The sequence below is a fragment of the Ursus americanus genome, chromosome 18 (genome assembly GCF_024610735.1).
Source record: "Ursus americanus isolate L20-20 chromosome 18, mUrsAme1.1.p, whole genome shotgun sequence".
Taxonomy (NCBI): Eukaryota; Metazoa; Chordata; class Mammalia; order Carnivora; family Ursidae; genus Ursus; species Ursus americanus.
In genome coordinates, this window is record NC_142144.1 from 7,264,401 (window position 1) to 7,289,268 (window position 24,868).

General features: G+C 49.9%; 1 protein-coding gene and 1 pseudogene across 7 annotated transcripts in view; both read right to left on the reverse strand.

The window, feature by feature from the left end:
* Positions 1-2,114: 2,114 nt before the first annotated feature.
* ODF2 (outer dense fiber of sperm tails 2) overlaps positions 2,115-24,868 on the reverse strand; it is a 30,584-nt gene continuing 7,830 nt past the window's right edge. For 5 of the 7 annotated variants that reach the window (XM_045771108.2, XM_045771106.2, XM_087869313.1 and 2 more), the window contains 17 exons: positions 23,404-23,574; positions 22,393-22,553; positions 21,490-21,619; positions 20,758-20,889; positions 16,498-16,569; positions 14,486-14,557; positions 14,248-14,364; positions 13,432-13,617; positions 12,942-13,051; positions 11,305-11,440; positions 8,656-8,766; positions 8,455-8,559; positions 7,325-7,483; positions 5,917-6,017; positions 3,934-4,096; positions 3,405-3,530; positions 2,115-2,990 (listed from right to left, as the gene is read on the reverse strand). In XM_045771108.2, coding sequence (XP_045627064.2) covers positions 2,802-2,990; positions 3,405-3,530; positions 3,934-4,096; positions 5,917-6,017; positions 7,325-7,483; positions 8,455-8,559; positions 8,656-8,766; positions 11,305-11,440; positions 12,942-13,051; positions 13,432-13,617; positions 14,248-14,364; positions 14,486-14,557; positions 16,498-16,569; positions 20,758-20,889; positions 21,490-21,619; positions 22,393-22,553; positions 23,404-23,574 — 2,241 coding nt within the window. In that variant the 3' untranslated portion in view covers positions 2,115-2,801. The remainder of the gene's footprint in view (positions 2,991-3,404; positions 3,531-3,933; positions 4,097-5,916; positions 6,018-7,324; positions 7,484-8,454; positions 8,560-8,655; positions 8,767-11,304; positions 11,441-12,941; positions 13,052-13,431; positions 13,618-14,247; positions 14,365-14,485; positions 14,558-16,497; positions 16,570-20,757; positions 20,890-21,489; positions 21,620-22,392; positions 22,554-23,403; positions 23,575-24,868) is intronic. The other 2 variants (XM_045771107.2, XM_045771109.2) reach the window with 2 other exon arrangements.
* On the reverse strand, positions 20,413-20,590 carry LOC123775763 (U2 spliceosomal RNA; annotated as a pseudogene).

Sequence of the window (24,868 nt, forward strand, 5' to 3'; positions counted from 1 at the left end):
TTGCGCGTAGGGTTTGGTCCTAGAAGCTACCTTTCTTGCTTGTAGCTAGAATCAGGATCTTCTGAAGGCTGGAGTCTCGATTGCAGAAAACCCAGTATGTTTTGACGAGGATATGGGGAAATTGGAACATTGCTGGTGGGCTCTAAAATGAGGCAGCTCGTGTGAAAGACAGCCTGGCAGTTCCTCAAAGGGTTAGCGTTACCATTGACCCAGCACTCCTCCTAAGTATCTCTGTATATACCCAAAGAAATGAAATATGCATCCACATAAAAACTCGTAGAATGTTCCTAGCAGCATTACTCATACTAGCTAAAAAGTGGAAACACAGGGGCGCCTGGGTAGCGCAGTCGTTAAAGCGTCTGCCTTTGGCTCAGGGCGTGATCCCGGCGTTCTGGGATCAAGCCCCACATTGGGCTCCTCCGCTGGGAGCCTGCTTCTTCCTCTCCCACTCCCCCTGCTGCGTTCCCTCTTTCGCTGGCTGTCACATAAATAAAGTCTTAAAAAAAAAAAAAAGTGGAAACACAATTGTCCATCAACTGATGAGTAAATAAAATAGGGTGTATTCATACAATGGAGTATTATTTGGCCATAAAATGAAGAACGCGTGCTACAACATGGATGAATGGTGGAAACCATTATTCTAAGTGAAAGCACTGGTCACATTATTGTATGATTTCACTTTTGTTAAAAGTCCAGAATAACATATCTTTAGAGACTTTGTTAGTGACTGCCAAGGGGTTGCGGGGAAGAAAAAGAGGGAGTGGCTGCTAACGGGTATGGGCTTCATTTGGGGTGATGAAAATGTTCTAGAACTGGATAAAGCTTATGGTCGCACAACTTTGTTAATATACTGAAAATGACTGAATTATACACTTTTAAAAGGGTGAATTTTATGGTATGTGAATTCTATCTCACTACATAGGATAAGATTTACCGTTGCTGGGACCAGCTTTAACTGGGACTTTCTGACTTTGGTGCTCCTTTTGCCCATTTCATGGGATCTCAGTTCAAGGTAGAAAGGAAAACTCTCTGGAGTTTGAAGTGATATAAACGTTTTCATTTTTTGATTCTTTTTAAACAAATTCTCTGGACTGTTTGTAATAAAATACTTTACAAAGAAAAATAGAACATTGTTGAGAGAGTCCTAGCATTAGACTCCAAAAGAAGTGTTCTCCACCAGCGTTGTAAATAGCACTGCCCTGCACGGAGGAAGTTTTCGTTAGTTTGACAAAAATACAAATGAGTTGTGCAGATATGTACCACATTGGTGTAAGTTTGCCAACTGTCCTTTTTCTTTCTTACTTTCTTTTTTTTTTTTTTTTTTGGTGGGCAGCAAAGTAATGTTTATTGAGCGATAGTACAAAGCTCCCAAAGAGGGAGAGGGCCCAAGAGGGTTGCCCCCAACTGTTCTTTCTTGGAAGATCTTTCATACATTGTAAGTTCTAGTCCATTTATCATTAAAGCTATGAAAACAGGCTCAGTATTGTGGCATTGGTAGCTGGTGCTTGTTTTTCAAATGATCTCCCTTGGCAAAATTAAAAGCTAGAAACTACGAACGTCCAAAAATTTGAGGGGGAAGGAGATTTTCTGAATCTAGACGTGTGTGTGGGCCCATTGTTTTCGAGGACAGGGGAATTCTCTAGAGTTTTGTCCTTGGGTTGGAGTAGAGAGAGAGGACAAGACTGGATCACCCAGAAGGGCAATAACAGCTAAAACAGAAAGGTTAGGGTTCAGCACTGTACCCCATTCATTCACACTTAACTGACGAGCCACCTAGATGCCCCCCAAAATAAGATCTTTATAAAAAGAAAAAGAAACTAACATTTTAAAAATAGTAATATATACACATCCTATCTTCGTCCATCCTATCCATCCCACCCTACACTGAGCAGTGCCTTACAAAATGTGTTTCCTCCAGTCATCTCACAGGATTATGATGTGAAGAAGGTGCACAAGGAAGGAAGAATAAAATAAATGAGCCAAAATAAAATGAGAAGCCTCGTGTCCCAGGCACCAAGTACTTGTTTACTGGCTTTCCTGCAGCATTTTTTTCCTTGATCATTTTTAGAAAAGGGAAGGGGTAGGTAAAGGAAAACATCCAGTGGAGCCTTAAATATTGATTATAAAAGCTTCTTGTAAAACAACACACATATTTCCAAAATAAATGCATTCCATAGATACAAACCTGGCAAAGAGAAACAAAAATCAATGAGATTGGGATTACACTTTGAAGAGACCCTGCAGTGTCTATTGTGAAGTGCTTGGGGGCAAGTGGCCTCAAGGACACTTGGACACGAGGTTTCTACCGGGCGTGGGAGGGGGGCATTGGGGCAAACACCGTACCCATGACAGAAAACAGCAAGTGGACGTGCTCACAGCCCAGGAGGCGTGGTGAGGACCTCGAGCTAATAGCTCCTGCTGGTTCAGGGAAGAGAAAACCCGAGAGAGAGATTCCTCAAAAGAGGAGGGCTGAGAGGGAACTGGCAGAAAAAGTCCAGATCATTTTCTCAGGAAAGGAAGGAGCAAGGTCATGGTGAGTTAAAATCTGATACCCTAAGATTAGTAGATTTAAGGCATGTCAAGGTAATAAAAATTTCCATCAGGTGACTCCGTCAGAGGGGAGAAAACTAAGTCGTTCCCGCTGCTTTAGGGACTTTTCTGGAGCCAGTAGCCCAGACAAGATCCTGAACACACTTCCATCAGTGGAAGCGAGAGGAAAGCAACAGGCTTTCCAGCTGTGGCTTGGCCCCTCCTCAGTTCCCATGGCATCAATCCGGGCTCCTGGCCCAAGACCAGCAGCCTTAGGCAGGAGGCGATCGGGAGCGGATGGGAGAGCTGGTCAGGTAGGTCGTGTAGGGACTGTCCCCGAACACGTTGGCATAGGACGACTTGAGGAACTGGACGTAGTTTTGCATGCTGCGATTGGTGCTCTCCGACTGCTCCAGGCGATCCTTGAGGTCCTGGAGCCGGCTCTGGTAGCGACGGTCAGCCTAAGAGGAAGAATGAGAGTACGGGCCAAGTGTGTGAAATGTCCAGAAGATCCCTTGATCAGTGGCTGCCAGGGGCTGAGCGCGGGGGAATGGGAGTGACTGCTGATGGCTATGGGGTTTCTTTCTGAAAATATTCTAAACTTAGCTTGTGGCAATAATGGCACAACTCTGTGAATATACTAAAAACCACTGAATTGCACAGTTTAAATGAGTGAGTTTTATGTAAATGATATCTTAACAAAGCGGTTAAGAAAAAAAGGGATCTGCCTGGAATATCCTTAAGGGGTGGGAAAGAGATCGGGCAAGAATAAAACTGTGTCATAGTCATAAAAACATCTTGCCCTGCAGGCCCAGGAAGCTAAAATCTCAATCCACTCCCTTCTCTTCTCCCTCCTACCCTCCAGCCCGACTCACATCGTCCCGGCTCCGCCGCAGCTGGCTGAGTTCAGTTTTGGTCCTGCTCAGCTGGGTCTCAAGGTCCAGGATTTTATTCTGGGCAGCTCGCTCCCTGGAGACTGCGTGTTCCTTGGTTTGTTCCACCTGCCCAGAAGGCACGGAGGTGGGGCTGGCTTAGTTGACCTGGGCAACACCAGGCATAGAAGCCGGGGCCACTCCCAGTCTGGTCTCACAGGCAGCCCTTGCCCATCGCTGTGGACGGCTCCCTGGAGCCTCGGGGCAGGAGCTAACTACGGGGACTTCTGCATCCCACTTCACCTGCCCTTTCAGTCATCACCTGAGCCGTAGTAAACCCACTGAGTCCCACACACGCTGCAGTTGAATAAAGAGCCAAATCCTTTCCAGTAATTGCTCATTTGATCCCTACGAATTCATGAGGCAGGTGCCACTACAGTGTGCCCATGTTTTAGATGGGGAAATAGGCTCAGAGAAGTCAGGTGGTCTGCCCAAGGTCATAGAGCTAGTTAGTAATGGAATCAAGACTGACCTGCCTCCTAGCATCTTCAATGGCGCTCTCCAACTGCCTGGCCAGGGTCCCACACTCTCGTGTTTTCTCCTCTAGCCGTAGCTGGGACTGGTGGATTGCCTCCTCCCTCTTGGCAATCACCTGTAGGAACTCGATATTCTGGGCGCTGGTTGCCTCCAGTTTCCTAGGTGAAAGCACTTAATCAGATCCTGCTCGTACCCCTACCTGTCCTGTTCCACCCCGCCAGGGGGCTGCCAGTCACCCCTGGACCGGGGCTCTCATCACGCCAAGAGCCTCCAAGGAACCACAGGAATAAACCAAAGAAACCTGCTGATCAGCAAGACGGCAGGGAGCTGAGCAGCGGGGACAGCCAGTTAGACGGCTGTGTGAAGAGTGGGCGGGCAAGCCGACTGAGCGCACCTGTTAGCACACAGAACACAGCACCTTGTGTTGAACTTAAAATTTAGAAGTTATACGATGTTTCACAAATGCAATTAATTTGTTTCTTATGCATGGGGGAGAATGGTTAGGAGAGAAGGAAGTTTCTAGAGTAAGATTAAAATGTATTACTCTATAATTAAAATTTTAACCTTAAAAAATTTATAGAGGACAAATAAAATTGCCACTTGTAAAACAAAACAAAAAAAACAACAGAAAAAACATGGTCACCATTATCCCCACTCTACAGATGAAGAAACTGAGGCAGTGAGAGCTAAAAATCATTGGCCCGAGGTTAGCACAGCTGGCAGGTCTGTCACCAAAACCCATGCCCTCGGCCTCTCTTCAAGGCTGCCCCCTCAGCAAAGGGACTTCAGCTGGACTGCTCTAACTCGGATGTGACCCGCCATGGGGCTGCAGTGACCATTCCGATATGCACACACAGTCCCCACTGCACTTCCAGAATACCTGCCAGTTGAAAGCTCTGTAAGTCCTGCTGAGTCCAGCTGCATACTGGAGGCCAGCAGAGCAGAGCAGAGGCGGGGCCCAGGAGACCCACTGGCCCAAGTCCCCTCATGCAGGTGGCATGAGCCACCTGGGCAGTCACAGCATCCCGGGGTGCCAGGCCTTTCTGCTCTGAAACTAAGGCTCCAGCCCTCATTTTACAGATGCTAAAAGCTCCGGAGGAGGACAGTCAAGGGCCTACGTCACAGCTTTGCCAGATATCGGCTGTGTCACCTTGGGCAAGTCACTTCACCTCTCTCCATGCTCAGTTTCCTCACATTTACAATTGGGATAATAGTAGGGGTGCCTGGATGACTCAGTTGGTAGAGCATGCGACTCTCGATCTCAGGGTCGTGAGTTCAAGCCCCATGTTGGGCATGGAGTATACTTTAAAAAAGCGGGGGGGGGGGGAGGATAATACACACTAATATGGTGCATTTTTCTTTGCCAGATAATGTGTTAAGGCCTTTGAGGAAGATTTACAATAACCTCATGAGCTAGGTTGTTATCCCTACCTTGATCCCTTTCTCAAGATGAGTAAACAGAGGTTCAAAAGGGTTCAAGGATTGGTTCAAGGATTTGTTCAAGATCACAATACAGGTTAAGTGGCCAAGTGAGACCCAAGGCCGAGGCTTCTGACTCCAAAAGCTGTACTCTTCCCCTACCGCCTCCAATAGTCCATAGGTAACAGAAGAATTGGATCAGAAAGGTCTTGGGGAAGGAGAGTCAGAAACAATAAGCAAGTTGGGGGGGATGCCCCCCAACAGCCGCATACAGGTCCTGCTGGTTTGCTGGATGAGTGGGCCTTTCTGGAAGCTGGAGCCTGTGGGTGGTCTGAACTTGACCACACTGTTCTGGAGCATTCCCGGTCAAGAGACCGCCTTCCTCTCTCCCACGGTGCTTACCACTGCAATGGAAGCAGCTTTTCCTCTGAGGTCTGCCCTGTACCTTCCAGGCCCTTGAGTCCCTCAAACACTTCTGCACACTAAGCCCAAAGCAGCTAAGTGGCTGAAAGTCTCAGGTCCTAGGAAGAGGACAGAGATGGGACCAAGTGCCTCTAACCTCTCCAGTTCATCCACCTTCAGACTCAGCTGTTTATTTTCCTTCTGGGAAGCCTGATGTTTCTCTCTTGCCATCTCCAGCTTGTCCCCCTGATGTTCGATCTAAAATGACAGGAACACAGACCCGTTTATGAAGGAACTTCCCAGTGCAGCCCTCCCTTCTCCCTAGGACCTGTCATCCACACCCAGGAGAGGGGCACGCTGCCCTCAGCAAGCATCCAAGTCTCAACGCACAACCTGGAGGAGAGAGGAGAGGAGGGACAGGTTAGGCCCAACTCCTGTGATGGCTTTCCCCATGCGGAGAAGCCAGGTTTGATCCCGATGAACCACGGTGACGCTTTCTTGATCAGAAGCCACTCAATGGGATCCGGGGCAGACGTGAGAAGGCGGAAGCAGATGGCGGGTTTAACTGGCCCACACGACGTGCCACGGAGCTTTACCAATTACATTGTTGGCACCGCTGATTTCATTCTCCCTTTGAATGGGCACAAGTGCTGGCAAGGCAACAGGAAACCTAGCGAGTCTTTCAGGCTGGCGAGTTTGAGAGGTTATCCAGAGGGCTGCCGTATGCAGAAGCCTCAGATATCAGGCTCGAAAGGCCCTCAGAATGCTCGGGTTCAAGAGAGAGGGCAGGCAACTTAAGAGGACTGAGAACACGGGCTTGGGAAGCAGATGGAGCTGGCTGGGTTCTAAACCCTGTTCACTAAGTATCAGCTCTGTGACTTCGGGAGATTATGCCCCTATGCTGCTTTCTGGAAAATGGCTAGAAATAGCATCTACATCTTAACATTTCTGGGAGAATTACGTGAGACAATACTGGAGTGCAAAGTCCGTGCTCAAGAAACCACAGCTACTTTTATTATTACCAGGTAGCTGATCAAGAGAGGGGAAGGGCCCTGCCCAAGGTCCCACTGCAAACGAGAGGCACATAGCTTCTTAGACCATAGGCAGGATTCCAGTAACCCAGAGGCAGACTGCTTCTGGGAGGAAGGAAGCCCTCTTTCAGGTCAGAACCTCAAGCAATGTATCGGGTAAGAGTAAGAAAGGCAGCTAAAGCAATAGAAAGTTGGGAAAGAGCACGGGGGCGGGGGGGGGGGGGGCTGAGTGTCTCCCCTGGGGGCGTGGCCGCGCACAGCAGAGCGGAGGTAGGCGGAGACTTGGAGCACCTGGGGGCGGGGCAACACAGGAGAGTGACTGACGGCTCCTATAACTACAATCACTTTGTGCAAACACAAGGCATTTGGCACACCAGACTTTTATTTCACAGCACTGATGATAGCTCACTCCTTTCAGAAAGCGGCAGCCAAGAAAAAGGAAGTGGTCCTCCCTTGGGGGGTGCGTGCAGCTCATCTTGGTAAGCGGGACCCTGCTCGCGCCAGTTCGTGGGACCCTTTCTGCCAGTCCCTTACCCGGCTGCGCAGGTCTGATATGATGGCTGTGAGGTCGATGTTCTTCCTCTCATAGCCCTGCAGCTGGTCTTGGCACTCTGCCAGCTTAGCCTCTGTGATCTTGAGGATGTCAGGCAGCTGCTGCAGGTCGGCCAGCTGGGACTGGAACTGCCTACGGGCCTAGAGTGGGACAGAAAAGCCCACCATTGGGAAGGGCCCTGCTGCCGGTGGGGCCAGGCGTGAGGGCAGGGTCGCCCTGGGTCCCCGGAAGAGGGTCCTGTGAGAACCACAGGCAGGAATGTGGCCTGCCCGCCCCACAGGTCACTGAGGGTATCCAGCTGTTCTCTGAAGGACACACTTGACCCCAAATGGTCCTCGAGCCTGCCACTCCTTTAGTCATGAATAACAACAACAATCACCTAGCAAACACCAGGACCCAGGCCCTGTGCTAAGGGCTCTCTCAATTAATTCATACAATGACCTGTACAGTAGGTGCTGTTGTCCCAGTATAAAGGCTCTAAGGATCATAGGGGCAAAGTCATCTCCCTAAGGTTGCTCAGCTAGAAACTGACAGAGCCAGGATTAAGGTCCAGTCTAACTCCAAAGGCCCGAGGAAGGAGATCCTAATGCTACAGGTCGGAGGAGGAGGTCAGAACTCTCTGACCTAGTCCATCCCTGTGTTAACAAGGAGGCTGAGGACTGATGAGGCAAGGACTTGCCCAAGGCTGTGCAACAGGTCAGTGGCTGGGCCTGGACTCAGCCCTTCTCCTAGGTTAGTATTAAGATCATCGCCTTATCTCTAGAATAAGGCTCTTTGGGGAAAAGGGGAAGGAGAGGGGAGGCACATCTTTGGGTCGACGCAGAATGAAGTAGGAAACGCCTAAGACTTGGCAGATCTAGCATTTGAATCCACTTGGATGCTCTAAGCAGGAGAGATTATTTTAAGGGAAATGAAGAAAGAAGAAAAAACCAGGAGGAAAAGGAATAAAGCAGGAGAGAGAGAGCGTGAGCAGATGCACAGTAGCGCGGACCAGTCCGGCCATGAGAAAACCCGTTAACCTTTCTGGTCCCTATCAGAGAGACTCACAGGCAACCAAGGGGGACAGACACGGGATTGGGTGGGGGAAGAAAGCAAGGAAGGGGAGCAGTACCGCTTCGATCTCCTTGTTCATCTCATCTTTAAGGATCTTGTTCTCTTTGTCACAGCGTTCCAGCTGGGCAGCCACTTCATCAGCCTCCAATCTGGTCTTCATCACCTAGGGGCCAGCAAAGCATTGGGCAGAGAATCAGTGAAAAACAGCTTTCCGGCCAACCCTTCCTGGGAGAGGTTAAGGTCCGGGGCAGCCGCTTACCTGACTCTTATAGTTGTCAATCATCCCTTCATAGTTCTTAACCGATGCCTTTAGCTGCTGTACCTCGATGTGTGCCTGATTGAGCTTGTCCTCCATCGGGGCGAAGCTAGCCTGGAAGGGGCGGCTAGTGAGTTATGCCCGGGAAGGTTCCCAGAGTAGGCGGCCATCCCACCCTCACCTCGCACTCCGAGGGGCCAGCCAAGGGAAGCCCCACCTACTCAAACCCACACTAGCAGTTTTCCGCAGACAGGTGTCAGGGCAACTCAAGTGAATAAAGAGTAGACTCTGGAACAATGAACAGAGGCCTTAGGGCCACCAACCTCCCAATCAAAAATGCACGTATAACTTTTGACTCCCCCAAAACTTAACTACCAACAACGTACTGTTGACCAGAAGCCTTACCAAGAACGTATATAGTCGATCAACACGTATTTTGTCTGCTATATGTACTAACACTGTACTCTTACAATGAAGTAAGCTAAAGCAACAAAAATGTTAGGAAAATCATAAGAAAAAATACATTTACAAACTAAACTGTATTTATAAAAAAAAATTCACATATAAGTGAACTCACACAGTTCAAACCGTGTGTTAAGGGTCAACTGTAGGTGCAAATAAAGCAACTCCTATGTTTTCTTGTCCTTAGTACAAAAGCAATACATAATCATTAAAGAAAATGGAGGAAGGGGAACTGGGTGGCTCCGTCAGTTAAGCGTCCCACTCTTCGTTTTGGCTCAGGTCATGATCTCAGGGTCATGGGATCGAGCCCTAAGTCAGGCTCTGTGCTCAGCGAGGAGTCTGCTTGGGATTTCTCTCCCTCTCCCTCTGCCCCTCCTCCCACTTGTGTTCCCTCTAAAATAAATAAATCTTAAAAAAAAAAAAAGAAAGAAAGGAAAAAGAAAATGTAGGTAAGACCAAGGAAAACCAGTCATGATGCGTGACGCCTTGCTTCATGGCTATCTGTCTGTAGCTGAGTAGCTACTTTATGGGGTTTTTTTTTTTCAACAAGAATGGGATTATATTGTATTGACTGCTTTGCAACATGCTTTTGCAAGTAACCATTACCTTACCTACTTCTCAAGTCAATAAATGTCCTCCCACAACCTAAATGTTCATCTTAGTAGATGGGACAAAAGAAATCATGGTACCTCAATACAATAAAACAATCTGCAGTCATTTGAAAGAGATAAAGCTAAAAAACAAAAACAAAAAAACAAACCAAAGACCTGACCTAAAAAGATATCCATGAAATCTGGTTGGATGAGAAAAGCAAGCTGCAGAATAACGGGTGTGTATGTGTTTGAATATCTATCCTAGTATTGGGGGGAAAAAACCTGGAAAAATATCTATCTATAGTTCACACAAAACATCACTTCTGTATCCCATTTCCGTAACGTTTTCAACTTTTTCTGGAGAACATCATCTAAGACGATACACTCCTACAAAGACCATTTGAGCGGCCACAGTGTATTACACGCCACAGACACACGTACTGTAACTAATCCCCTAAGCACCTGTTAGACTTGGAGGCTGCCTTTCACTTCCCAGCAACCCCACTACAACAAATGAGGGGCCACGCCTCCCACCAGAATGGCTCCAATGAGAAGGACTGACAATACCAAGTGTCCCCCAGGAGACACAGAGCAACTGTTACCTCTCACGTACCCCTGATGGGAGTGTAACTTTGCATGACTGCCTTAGTCTATGGCAACGTCTACCAAAGCTGAATTTATACTCACCATCTAATGACCTGCAGTTCTATCTCACGGTATTTAATTTATAAAAATACCCCAACTAGGCGTGCCCAAAGATGTACGAAGATACTGTACAAGTCAAAAGTCCATGGACGGGAGGGATAAATAAAGCAAGGTGTGCTCCTACAGCGGCAGACCGGACAGCATGGACCATGAGACCGGCCACACAGCATGGATCGTTCACAGACAGAAGGCTGAATGAAAGCCAGGCATGGAATTCAAAAACAGGCAAGCTAATCTGTGGTGACAGAAGTCAGGAGGACAGTCACCTCTGCACAGGTGTTTGTAAGTGGGTGAGGTCACTGGGATGCTAATATGGTTTGGATCAGGGTGGATGACGGACAAAATGTGCTCACTTAATGAAAATTCTAGAATGTTGTACATTTCCATATGTCATACTTAACAAATAAATCAGTAAAAAAATAAATAAATAAACCTGGGGTGCCTGGCTGGCTCAGTCAGTAGAACATGTGACTCTTGACCTCGGGGTCATGAGTTCAAGCCCCATGTTGGGTGTAGAAATTACTTAAAAATAAAATCTTTTTTTTTTTTTTTTAAGATTTTATTTATTTGTCACAGAGAGAGAGCTCACACAAGCAGGGGGAGTGACAGGCAGAGGGAGAAACAGACTCCCCGCTGAGCAGAGAGCCCGACATGGGGCTCAATCCCAGGACCCCAAGGTCATGACCTGAGCTGAAGACAGACACCTAACCGGCTGAGCCACCCAGGTTCCCTGAATCCAGGCCTTTCTGACTCCAGCGCACGCCCTCCTAATCAGGTCCCTGCCTCCAGGGCCTCTGAAGACCCTTGAGTCATTTCTGGGGCCCCATCCGGAGTGCCCCATCGGGGCCCTGCTGCCCTCCACCCATGGTGTGGGCCCGCTCTCACTACAGACCTTCAGCCTCTCGTTCTCTAGCTTGAACGCGGAATACTCGGCCGTCTGCCGGTGTAATCTCTCCACCAAGCTGTCCCGATCTTCCCGCATCTTCTCCTCCAACGTTTGTTGTTGGTTTACAAGATCTGTCACCCGGCTAGAAGGTCGCAGAGAGAAAGCAGACAACAAGAAGCATTACATGGGTTCCGAGACGCCAGGGTCTTGGTGTGGGATGGGGCCAAGTGTTCCTTCCCAGTGCCACCTCTTGGCCACCCTGTCTGCTCCCCAAGTCTCCGCTCCACTCCACTGCCCTGCTCTGCCCTAGCGCTGCCGCTGTGGCATTCCCACATCCCCCCCCTTCCATCAGCCTTTGGATTTGCCTCCCATACCACCCCTTCTAGAAGCCTTCTGTGTTCTGATCTTCCCATGAGGCCCAGACACCCCCGGAAGATGAGAACCAGAGACAGGGTCCCTTCCCAGTTCTCCATGGCTCCCCTTGGTTCTCTTAGCCCCAGCAGGTCTTCAAGTTAGGACAGAACTCCCAGGCCGGGTGGTCAGGGACACCCCCAGACATTCTTCTTCTTTGTCCACGTGTGAACATTCCCCTCGCACAGAAAGGAATGCAGTGTAGGCATACAGCACAAAGGGAAAGAAGCCATGTGCTCACATGCCCTCACTCCCTTCCCCTCCCCCCAGTCACTCAGCATCAGAGACAGCGGCCTCACAGCATTCGGGCTCGCAGATGCTTATCTTGACCACAGGCCCCACATAGAACCTCGACACCGTGTGTGCTCTCGGGAATGATCCATTGCGGTTCATCGCGCAAATACGTGCTAAGCACAGAGTAGGCCCAAGCAAACACATCGTGTTGTTTTAGCCGGCAAACTCGTCCTCACCCTTAGAAACCTGGTTCAGACTTCCCTCCTCAGAGCGTCTCTTCCCCAATCCCTCTCCTCTGTACCATGTATCCTTCTACACTCGTTATCTGTTTTCTCCCACCAGACAGAGAACCCTAGGAGGGGAGCACCTGGCAGAGGGCCCAACACATAGCAGGTTCCCAGAACGTTTGCTAAACGGAGTTGAATCCAGCAGAAGACACATCCTCGGCTAGCAACCCTGTGACCGGTCTGCAGCCCTGGGAGTCTGGGTCTTTGCAGCCTGGTATTCCTTACTGGAACACGGGGTTAACTCCGTGAGGGCAGGGAATGCATTTGTCTTGTCTCTGTGGTGACCCTAAAGGCCAGCACACAGCCTGGTATAGAGCAGATGCTCTATAAACATTTTTCTAATGAATGAATACATGATTATAGGTGACACTGAGAATGTCTAAATGGTCACTGGTCCCTGGTGGCAAAAAAGTTCAGTCCCCTACAACTTGAGGCCACTTTGCCCCCTACTCTGACCTACCGACTGCTGGGCAAAATAGCTGCTGTCACTGGGCAGACGACAGAGAGAAGACAGAGCCTTTCCTGTGGCTCCCAGCCCACTGTAAGCAGAGAAGCCGGGCCCCTCCATAGCGCCGGCCAGGCCTGCCACCCCTCCGCCCAGTGCAGCGCCTGACCGGCGAGACCACACGGCGGCCTCAGGTGCCAGGCCGCTCCCACCCGTCCACCCGCGTCCCTCCGTCAGCCCACGCGCCCTCTCCCAAACACACATACTCGTTCAGGACGATAATTTCCAGCTCGAGGTCTCCCTTGTCTTTCACAACTTGATTGTAGCGGCTCCTCCATGATTCCAGAGTGGATAAAGCTTCAGCGACATAAAGATCCTAGGAACATGGGACGACGGCCCGTCAGCCTGGACGACTCCTGACCCCTGCAGTCCCTCTCCAGAGGGTACCAAGGGTGCCCAAACTCAGCGGCAGCTTCTAGATTTCCAGCCATCACAGGCACTCTACTTCCAAATCCTGCCTTGGTTAAGGTCATTCCCACGCATGATATCAACGCAGGCTGAACTGTCCCCTCCAGTGTCTCCAGCCAGCTGCCCGCCCTGCTTTCATCCTTTTACCCATTTACTCACCCACTGCCTCCCCTCCCCCCAGCCCAGTCACCCTGTCCACCATCACCATCCTCCGATCACAGCCAACCGCTAGGGCCTAGCCGGACCGCCTGCCCCCACCCCCGGCCGCCCTCGGGGAAAGCCCGCCACCTTGTCCGCAAGTTGCACGTGCAGCTGCTCAGCATACTCCTCGCTCTTCTCAGCTCGTTCCTTCTGGGCTCGGATGGCCTTCTTTAAGGTTTCTTTGTCTCGGTCTCCCTTTTGCTTTAATTCCTTCAGCTGCTCCATGATGGCTTCCACTTCCGCCTTGTGCTGGTTCCCACTGCGCTCCAGGTTCTGGGAAGGGAGGACCAGAAGCAGATGGGAGCAGGAGAGAGACAGGAGCAAAGGGGAGAGAGGGGAAAGGGGACCAGTGAAAAGAAGGGGTCAGGAAGTGGGAGAAAAAGGGGCCACCAGTTGTGTGGGGGCTTAGGGCTCTCCAAATGCAGGCCAGGGACGGGGGCCATTCTCAGCTCCCTGTAGCACCTGTTCAGATCACTGAACCCATGGGGTCTAAATGTTAGGACAGAACTCTTCTGGAATTCTTCCTTCAACTCCCAGCACTGTGGTCAGAAGTATCTCTCAGTCACTCAGCAGAGCTGTGACCTCAGAGGGTTCCTGGCTCATGCAGGCAAGCAGCATGTGAGCCCATTCCCTCCCCAGGGGGAGTTACGAGACCCGAGGGCCTAAGGGATTAAGTGACTGGCTCTGGGTCATGGCACCGAACCCGGTCTTTGCAGGGAAGGGCACCCAGGGCCTCCAGGGTCCACCGTTCTTGCCACTGTCCCAGTGTCTCTCCGAAGCAGGAGTGCGCTGGCAGCAAGCACCCCATAAACTGTTGGGGCAAAGCCTTCCTGCGTGTGACTCACAACCCTGGGACTGCCATGCCCCGGCCCCTCCTTCCCCCCCTGCGGGGCCTGCAGGTACCTTAATCTGCATGCACAGGCGACTGTTCTCTGCCTCTTTGCACCGGAGCTGTGCCTGCAAATGCCCACGCATGGACTCCATGGATTTAGAGAGCTCGGACGCTGTCTTTGCTTGAGCCTTTGGAGAGATGGAGAAAGTGACAGAGCCGGCATTTGAACCCGTGTTTCCAGTTCCAGTGCACGCACTACATACGAAGCTCTACTGGCTCGTAAGGAGGGGCAACTGTCAGGGATGGTACCTTCTCACATTGTATTTCCTGGAGTAGCTCTTCCACCTCCTTGTCCTTGTCTTGCAAGAGTAACAGCAGGCGCTAGAGAGAACACACACGGTCATGAGCTCCTGGGGAAGGGCAAAGAAGCTGGGCCCAGGGGGCACAGCCTCTCCTGTGAGTGCCTAGCCATCAGGGCCCACGGTCCTGAATATACCAGCTCATCTCAGAGATCCTCGAGGGAAGCACCCAACATCTGTATTCAATATTTAAGACAACAAACATGTATTGATCTTGCAATTTAAAATAACGTGAGGGAACCTGGGTGGCTCAGTCAGTTAAGCGTCTGACTCTTGATCTCAGCTCAGGTCTTAATCTCAGGGTCGTGAGTTCAAGCCCCGTGTTGGGCTCCACACTGTGGAGCCTACTTAAAAATAATAATAATAATATTAATAATTTAAAAATAATGAAACATGAGAGACTATGGACTATGAGAAACAAACTGAGGGCTACAGAGGGGAGGGGGGTGGGGGAATGGGATAGGCCGGTGATGGGTAGTAAGGAGGGCACATATTGCATGGTGCACTGGGTGTTATACACAACTAATGAATCATCGAGCCTTACATCGAAAACCGGGGATGTACTGTATGGTGACTAACATAATATAATAAAAAATCATTATAAAAATAATAATAATAATAATAATAATAATTTAAAAATAAATAAATAGGGGCGCCTGGGTGACTCAGTTAAACATCTGACTCTTGCTTTCAGCTCAGGTCATGATCTCAGGGTCATGAAATTGAGCCCTCCAGCAGGCTCCGTGCTCACCGGGGAGTCGGCTTCAAGATTTTCTCCCTCTGCCCCCTCCCCCAACTCACACATGAGCTCTCACTCTCTCAAATAAATAAATAAATAAAATGTTAGCTGTGGAAAACAATGAAAAACAAAAAAAACGCTAACGAGGGGTGCCTGGGTGGCACAGCGGTTAAGCGTCTGCCTTCGGCTCAGGGCGTGATCCCGGCGTTATGGGATCGAGCCCCACATCGGGCTCCTCTGCTATGAGCCTGCTTCTTCCTCTCCCACTCCCCCTGCCTGTGTTCCCTCTCTCGCTGGCTGTCTCTATTTCTGTCGAATGAATGAATAAAATCTTAAAAAAAAAAAAAACAACAAAAAAAAACGCTAACGAATCCCCTTAATACCCCAGCCAAAGAGAACCACCGTTAAAACACATTAAAAAGTCCTATGCGTATGTTGTGCCCTAACATACAATCCCACGGCATTTACCATAATGTGGTTAAATCTTCTACTTCCTTTGAAACAGTAGCTTAATGTTTCAATTTATGGTGTATCATAATTTGATTCCTAGCCTCTCAAGTTGGGGACAGAGAGTTAGGCATTATCCCCTTCACTGCCAAATCTCCCACTGTGGTATTCGGAGAGGCACTAAGGGCCAAGGGCCACACGTTGGGAAACACGGCCTCCATCTTCCTTCTCTCTTGGAGACTCACGTGGCCATTAATACCTCAAGTGCTCCAAAAGGTTTTGGCATTAACCCAGTGAACTTTTCATAGAGGCCAGCCAGTCGTTTCCCAATTTGTCTGGCCTCGCATCACTCCCTGCTTTTGTTTCTGGCATCCATTAACATCGAGAGGAACTTAGGGTTCCATGAACCAGACTTTGGAGTGTGCTGCCTTGGGAGAGATTCCTAGAATTGGAATTGTTGAGTCAAAAAGTCTGACCTTTTGATGGCTTTTAATCCATAATACAAATAAGGCAATTCAAGTAACAGACTCTGACGGTTAATAAATCCAGCAGCAGCAGCCCTGATGTGTTCAGCATGGTGGTTCAAGCGCCCAAGTGACCAACTAGACAAACCCAGTGGAGCAGGCGGGATAGGGGACATCAGCCCATCTTACAGATCATGAAACTAAGACCCAAAGAAATGTCAGAGACGGGCTCTAGCGCTGCTGCGTCGGGCCAGCCGCTCTTGCACACTGTCGCCTATAAGCCACTAGAGCCGGCAGGGGGCGCTGTGTTACCGCTTTCTCGGAGTCCGCCTCCGCCAGCCGTTTGAGTAGTGCTCCTTGTTGCTCCATCAGCTTTTCGGAATCCTTCAAGGGAAAGCACAAGGAGAGCCAAGTGGTTAAGCAATGAACCCAGATATCTACATCCCCTCTGGATTCTCTTCCTTCTCCAAAATTTGTATTTCCAATTATAGAAGTCATAAATAAATTGCAATCCCATTATAAAATATTCAGTGAACCGGTAACGCTGAAGTCCCCTCGTCCACCTCCAAACCCCACTCCACTGTTATAGTTTGATGAATGTCCTGCCCATCCTTTCTCTGTGCATTTACATATAGCTACCCCTAGAGAAACAGTGTCTTTTGGGGGTGGGGGGAAGGGATCTATGGGTGGTTTTACCAAAATGACAACATATTGTATTTTTGTGCTACTACTTGATTTTTAAATTTTTTAAAAAGATTTTATTTATTTATTTGTGAGAGAGAGAGAGAGCACAAGTGGGGTGAAGGGCAGAGGGAGAAGCAGACTCCCCACTGAGCGGGGAGCCCAACGCGGGGCTCAATCCCAGGATTGGGACCTGGGCTAAAGGTAGATGTTCCACCAACTGAGCCACCCAGGCGCCCCGACTACTTGATTTTTTTAAAACAGCTTTATTAAGAGGCAACTGGCGGGCTCAGTGGGTGGAGTGAATGACTCGAGATTACTTAAAAAAAAAAAAAATCTTAAAAAAAAAAACAAAAAACCAAACAGGGATGCCTGGGTGGCTCAGTCAGTTAAGCGCCTGCCTTTGGCTCAGGTCATGATCCCAGGGTCCTGGGATTGAGTCCCGTACCGGGCTCCTTGCTCAGCAGGAAGCCTGCTTCTCCCTCTGCCTGCTGCTCCCCCTGCTTGTTCTCTCTCTCTGACAACTAAATAAATAAAATCTTTTTAAAGAACAAAAAAACCGGGGCACCTGGGTGGCACAGTGGTTAAATGTCTGCCTTCGGCTCAGGGCGTGATCCTGGCGTTGTGGAATCAAGCCCCACATCAGGCTCCTCTGATATGAGCCTGCTTCTTCCTCTCCCACTCCCCCTGCTTGTGTTCCCTCTCTCACTGGCTGTCTCTATCTCTGTCAAATAAATAAATAAAATCTTAAAAAAACAAAACAAAACACCAGTTTATTGAGATGAAAATTCAGATACCATACAAGTCACCCATTTAAAATGCACAACTTAATGGTTTTTGGCATATTACATTATTAATTTTTTAAATTGCAGTTAAACATTCATAACATAAACCTTGCTAGGGGCACCTGGGTGGCTCAGTTGGCTAAGTGTCTGCCTTTGGCTCAGGTCATGACCCCAGGGTCCTGGGATTGAGCCCCGCATCGGGCTCACCCCCCCCAACTTGTGTTTGCGCATTTTCTCTCTCTCAAGTAAATAAAATCTTAAAAAACAAAACAAAACATAAACCTTGCCATTTTAGCCATTTTTAAGTGTAAAATTCAGGGGCATATAGTACATTCACCATGTTCTACAACCACCACTACTCGCTCGTTCCAGAACATTTTCATCATCCCACACGAAAACCTGTACCTGTTAGGCAATCTCTTTGTCCCCCTTCCCCTAGCCCCCAGCAACCACAAATCTGCCTTTTCTCTAGCATGCCACTGCATTAACCTCTCCCCATGCAAAGCCTCCGGGCGATGCCGCTGTTCACCAGCATGTTGCACAACTGCAAGCATTGTAGCAAAGGACAGTGCTGGGCTGGGCACGGAGAAATGTCTCTCTAGGGCTGATACCAAGAGGAGGAATGCCTGGGCCAGGTTTGTGAGCCGAAATGACCTACAAAACGCCTGCACAGATTTGCATGGCCACAGGCAGGGCAGGAGGACCCTGGGAGGCAGGCCAGTCTTTCCCAGCAAGACTCCTGATGTCTTAGCTTGCATTTTTCTAATTACTCATATGTTTATCAGCCATTAAATTCCCTCTTCCTCCAACTGCCGCACCCCCTTGCCCATCTTCGCAACAGGGGAAGGTCTGTGAACCTTCTCTATTCTTCCCTAGAGGGGAGCTCGCCCTCCCTTTTCCTCTCAGGCTCACAGGTTCCCTTCACAAGCCAGGACAGGACTGGGAGTGGAGAGAAGCCAGCATCGTTGTTTCTCCGGCAACAGGGAGGCAAACACAGGATGAAAGTGTAGGCCTGAACCTGCTCTCACTGCCCTTTATGCCATGTCTTCTGAGCTTCCAGGGTGACACCGTCTCACCAAGTCCCCCATTCTAAGAAGCCATGTACTACTACCACCACCCCCATTTTACAGAAGAGGAGATCGAGGCTGGGAGAAGTGAGGTGAGCTGCGTGAGATCACACAGCTGGAAATAGCAGAGCTGGGCCCTAAGCCAACTGACTCCACTGAGCATCCCTAGCAAGCACCGGGGGGGGGGGGGTCCCCGTTCCAAGTACCACATGGAAATGAGCCTGGACTGAACACAGAGCACCTGCTGTGGGTGGGAGTCCAAATGGGCTGGCCCTTCATCTCCAATGGGAGATTCTGGTAGTCCAGGATGGTAGAAACTAAGGGGTCAAGAAGGAAAAAAGTGGGTAGGAAGAGGTTTTCTGGGGGCCACAGTCCCAGGACAAACAGCAGCAGCACCCACCACCTACCACTTACCAAGCACCTACTGGGTGCCAGCCACTCCCTCATCCATGTCCTCACATGATGCCATGTGGAAGATGTTATTCCCATTTTACAGGTGGGAAAAATGAGGCCTAGAGAGGTTAAAAATTGCCCACCCAAGATCACTGAGCCAGTCGTTAAACAGACATCAACGATTTTAAGAGAGTTGTTGAGCTGTAACTAATAAAACTGATAGAAATACATTCTAGAAACTCTTGGGTGTACCAGGAGAGTGTACATGAATGCCCGAAATAACGCTGCTTATAATAGCAAAATGAAAATATGTCTCCATCAACAGAAGGATAAATTGTGGTAGTCATAAAATGGAACATAGCAGTGAAAATTAACTACCTTAGGCCCCAAGGATAAAAGTGGATGAATATCAAGAATATTGAGTGGGGGCGCCTGGGTGGCTCAGTCAGTTAAGCAAACTCTTGGTTTGAGCTCAGGTCACGATCTCAGGGTCCCTAGATTGAGCTCTGCATGGGGCTCTGCTCAATGGGGAGTCTGTTTGGGATTCCCTCTCCCTCTCCTGCTCTCCGTCCCCCTGCTCTCTCTCTCTCAACTAAATAAATAAATCTTTAAAAAAATATATTGAGTGAAAAAAGAAAACTCCGAATAATACACATGGAACAATATTATTTATGTAAGGTTTAACCCCCCCCCCCAAACAATACTATTACGTCACTTAGAGACGAATACGTCAGTGATAAAGATGATCAGATTGGAGATAAAGAACCCTCTGATGAGCTTATCACCAAAGGAGACACAAGAGCGATTTAACTACATGGATAAGATTTGGTTTGGAAAGTTGGCCAGTGCGCACACCACTTTATATTACTTATTTAAATACTAATTTCTGGGGGGCGCCTGGAGCCATCTGTAGAGCATGTGACTTTTGATCGTTGTGAGTTCGAGCCCCATGTTGGGTGTGGAGCCCACTTCAAAAAAAATTACATGGGGCGCCTGGGTGGCTCAATCAGTGAAGTGTCTGCCTTCAGCTGAGGTCATGATCTCAGCGTCGTGGATCGAGCCCCTCACCGGGCTCTCTGCTCAGCAGGGAGTTTGCTTCTCCCTCTCCCTCTCCCTCTGTGCTCTCCCTCTCTCTCTTTCTCTCTCAAATAAATAAATAAAATCTTTAAAAATTTTTTTATTTTTTATTTTTTATTTTTTTAAAGATTTTATTTATTTGTGTGACAGAGAGACAGCCAGCGAGAGAGGGAACACAAGCAGGGAGAGTGGGAGAGGAAGAAGCAGGCTCATAGCGGAGGAGCCCGATGTGGGGCTCGATCCCATAACGCCGGGATCACGCCCTGAGCTGAAGTCAGACGCTTAACGACTGCGCTACCCAGGCACCCCTAAAAAATTTTTTAAATAAGTAAATAAATAAAAACATTAAACTGGTAAGAACAGATACTACACTTGTGTTTAGCCAAAAAGCCGAGAAGTGATTAAATAAAAATATTAAATACTAATTTTTTAAAAGCCAAACAAGAAGTTGACCAGAAGGTACTCTCCGTGCCTGACCTGAGAGGGCCGTAGGAACGAGGAACTGTGGCTCCGAGCGCACGGGCCTGCGGAGCTGCAGGGCACAGGGGCGGCCACAGCCGGGAGCTCACCTCTTTGCAGTGCTGTTCCCTCAGCAGGTCTCGGAGGGTGCGGTTGGTCTCTTCAAATGTGCTCAGCTTCTGCAGGAGAAGTTCCTTCTGCCTCGTTAGGGTGTTGATGTCCGTGCAGGTCATTTGTTTCTCCTGGAAGACAGCAGGCAGTCTTACAAGGTACACGGGGAGAAGGGAGGAGGAGGTGGAGGCGGCCCCTCTGAAGAGGTGCTGGCGCCAGGAAGCCCAGGTAAGAAGCCCCAGGCTGTGTACAGGGCCACAGCGGTCAAGGGCAGGCTTCCCAGAAGAGATGGACCTGGAAGGATGGGGGCAGAAGCTGAGTCGACAGAGGGCGACAAGTGGGGAGCAGGGCTGGGGAGCTCAGGGTAGGCAAGCGCAGTTAGGGTGGGCTTCCTGGAGGAAGTGGAGGAGGACGACACCTGGTGGCCGATACTCGCAGGAATCAAACTGTGGCTGACACTTGCAGGAATCAGACTTATGCCTTGACTCACTGTGATCCCAAGAGACCCATGATGCGGTCTCCTCAGAGACCCTGGCCACCAGAGGTCATCCTCGAGGATCAGGCCCCGGAAGTGAGAGTGGGGGTGGGGGCTGAGGCGTCAAGTGTGCCCTCCCCTGGCCTGGAGATGTCATAAAGTCAGCCTGATGACTGCGTAAAGACCCCTCCCTAGCTTGCAACTTGCCTGCCTCTGGGCCCAGTCCCAGGGCCGGGGGGCTCTGCCCGCCACCTACCGTCTTCAGCTTGCCGATAGTGTCCTTCAAGGCCATGACTTGCTTGGCAGCAGCGGCTCCATCCATTTCAGCTTCGACCAGCTTGGACATGAGGCACTCCTTCTCCTGCTGGAGGTGTTTCTTCTGAAGCCTGGGGCCAGAGGGAATAGTGCTCTGTGAGCCCTCCCAGGCCCCGGCCCGCCCAGAGCTCTGAGGCTCGCCTCACAATGCCCTGCGAGGCTCACCTCCCGGTCAGGGCACAGTGGGGGAGGGGGAGGGAGGGCTCCTGGAAGGCCACCTGGGCACCAGAGCCGGGCCTTCACCTCAGGTGACGTTATGCCACCGTGGCCCTGCTTGCCTCTCCGCCACTAGCATCACCTCTGTCCCCAGCCATCGCCACAGCCTCGTAACCACCACCTTCGGATCCGCTTTTGAGCCGTCCCATCCAGCCCGCCACCCTGGAGCCCCGCCTGGCCCCACCACTCCCCGCTGTGAAAACCCTTCCATGCAAACTCCTCCGAGCACTAAGAACGGCCCCTGCCAAGCTCCACGGCACCCCTCGCCCTCCGCCCACCCCTCTCCTCACTCTGGCCTGCTTTCCAATTCCCCCTCGCCAACTGCTCCCTTGGGGCTTTCACTGGAGGTCCCACATGCTTTCCTCCCCTGCACCTACTGCCTATCTCCTAACCAGCCTGCAGCGCTCTCCTTAGATGTCGCTGGTTCCAGAAAAGCTGCCCTGCCCCCACCGGACCCTGCGGGGTCCTTGTCCTCCCTCACAGCATGAACGAGTAACTAGCTTGTGGCCGGCAGCCTGGGCTCCCCTGGGACCCGGGGACGGCGCCTGGGCCTGCCTCCACCGCTGTGCGTTCCCAGGGCCGGGGCGGCCGGGCGGGAGGAACACACTCTGGGGCGGGGCCGCCTTACATGGTGAAATCCTTCTCCTCCTTGATGCGCTCGATGTTGTGCCTCAGCACCGTGTTCTCGTGCTCGGTCTCCGCCAGCTCGTGGGCCACCTCCTCCAGCTCCTCCTTTCGCTCCTCCAGGAACCTCTTGGCCATCTGGCGCTCACCCTTCTGCATCTTGACCTGTGCAGGAGCGTGCAGGCAGGGGCCACTGAGGGGGGCTCCGCCGCCGCCACGCCGCGAGGCCCGGTGCTTTGGGCCAGTTAAGGGCAACTCCGATTGATGGATACATAGGTACTGAGGTCCTGGGTGCTGGGCGCGATCTCAGTTAACCACCAGAGATGAAGGATAGACACTATTCATCTCATCTCCTCGTTACTGAGAAAACCCAGTACAGAGGGCCCAAGTGACCTGCTGGTTGGGGACAGAGCCAGGATACAAACCGTGGTTCAGCTGGCACACCACAGGGGAGATGTCACAAAAAGGCCCACGCTCCGTGGGCTGTGGAGAAAGGGCTGTTGCCAGGCAGCCCGCCCCAGGTTCTCCAGGGGGGCCCGTGAGCCCCGAAGGCAGGGCGGGGGATTAAAGACACAGGCCACATCAGCCATCAAGACCCGGGACACAGCCCACCAACTGAGGACAGACTTCCTTCACCTCTTTGGGGCTCTGTTCTCTTTCTAAACTGTTGTGTAAAATGGGAAACAGAGGTCCCAGTGTCCCAGTCACGTCATCTCCAAAAAGGGGACGATACCACCACGGGCTCCATCTGTGGCTGTGACAAGTCAAACCAGGGCGTCCGTACAGAGCACCAGGTGGGGTCAGAGCCAGGCCCTGTGCTATGTGCTCAATGGAGAGGGAGCCCAGGTTGCCCGGGCTACCTCCTCTGAGGCATCTGAAGCCCTGGGCAGCCTGCTGAGAAGGGCAGGAGGCCCGCAGGTGGGCCGCCCGAAGGAAGTGGTCCACCAGGAACCGACCTGGGCGGTCCGTCACATCCTCAGGGCACTTAGCTAGTCCAGCCCCCCACCTCCCTCACCTCAGACTTGAGACAACCAACCGCGTTCATTAGACTGTCAATCTTCTTATCATAACGGTTCATTTTACAGTGACCCGAGTCGTCATCTTCCGTAGAGAGGTCACTTAACCGCATCACCGAGACCAGCTTTTCTGAAGATGGTGGCGTGATCTCCAGACAATGAGGTGGATTCTGATGCAGAGGAGGGAGAGACACGTGAACTCATAAGGCAAGGCCGCAAGCATCGGTTCCAGAGCACCTGCTTGTCCACTGGAGGCGAGAAGAGCTAAACCACTGAGGGCCGACCACAGGGACCCCAGGACGGACAGCGCACCAGGCCTTCTCGATGAAACGTTACCTACCCATGTTTACATGAGGTTTCTGAAGGTTCTCTACCAAGAAATAAACCTGTGTTACAATGTCAAGTTTAAAATAAAGGATAGAACAGACTGGCAAACACAGTCATAATACCCCAAGTTGGCAAAAGTTTGGGGCAATAGATGTTTTCATATACGTAACGTAAAAGGGAAATAAGTCAAAAATCTTTTAAGTGAATATGAATGCGTGACAGTGGACAGTTGCGAGTAACACAAATCTGCTATAAAAGGTACTTTAGGGACAAATGGGTAAATTTGAGTACGGACCAGATACATGATAATAAGAAATAAAGGTTTTAGGACTAATCGCCGTTATTTTGGTTACATAGAGAAATACTATTAGAAATGCATACTGAATAATTTAGGGGTCGAAAGGTATGATGTCTGGAAAATATTTATTTCAGTGCATCAGCATAAAAACATATTTTTAAAATCAAATGCATGTGCCCCTCTGAAAAGTTTATGTAAAGCTGTATAACCCTTTGCTTTGTAAGACTCCAGATGGAAAGATATCTGGGAGCCAGAGTTTCCATGGGTTTTTGATACGTTGAACTTGACTCTCTCAGCCTGTAAGTTTATTCTGTTGCATTATGTAATTGCTATTTCTCATTTTTGTACAGTTCTGTGCGCCTCTTAAGCTGACGTGGCCAACCTTCTGTGCCAGTTTCCAGGGGAAGAGGAATAAAAGGTGTATTCAGTAAGAGAGTAACTCTCGTGCCAACCAACTAGGACTTACAGGGTACGATGTTTTTTAAAACTCCATGTGCCCTTTGTCCTGGCAATTCTATTTCTAGGGACTTACCAAGAATATCTATGAATGTGAATCAATATTTAAAATCAAGACAAGAAAAAAATAAATAAAATATTACAAGATAGTATTAGTTAAATACATCACAGCACAAATATACACACAATGGAATACTGCCTTAAAAAATACTGCGCAATGTAAATATAGTCAAAATATGTTAAAAAAGAATATAATGAAAAATAAAATTAAAAAATACAATGATAAGTGAAATATGGTCCCATCAAAACAAGGAGTCTCTTCGTAAGAAAAGATCAGGTAGGGTTCCACCAAGAAGTTCCAGAGCTCTTCTCAGAGTGGTGGG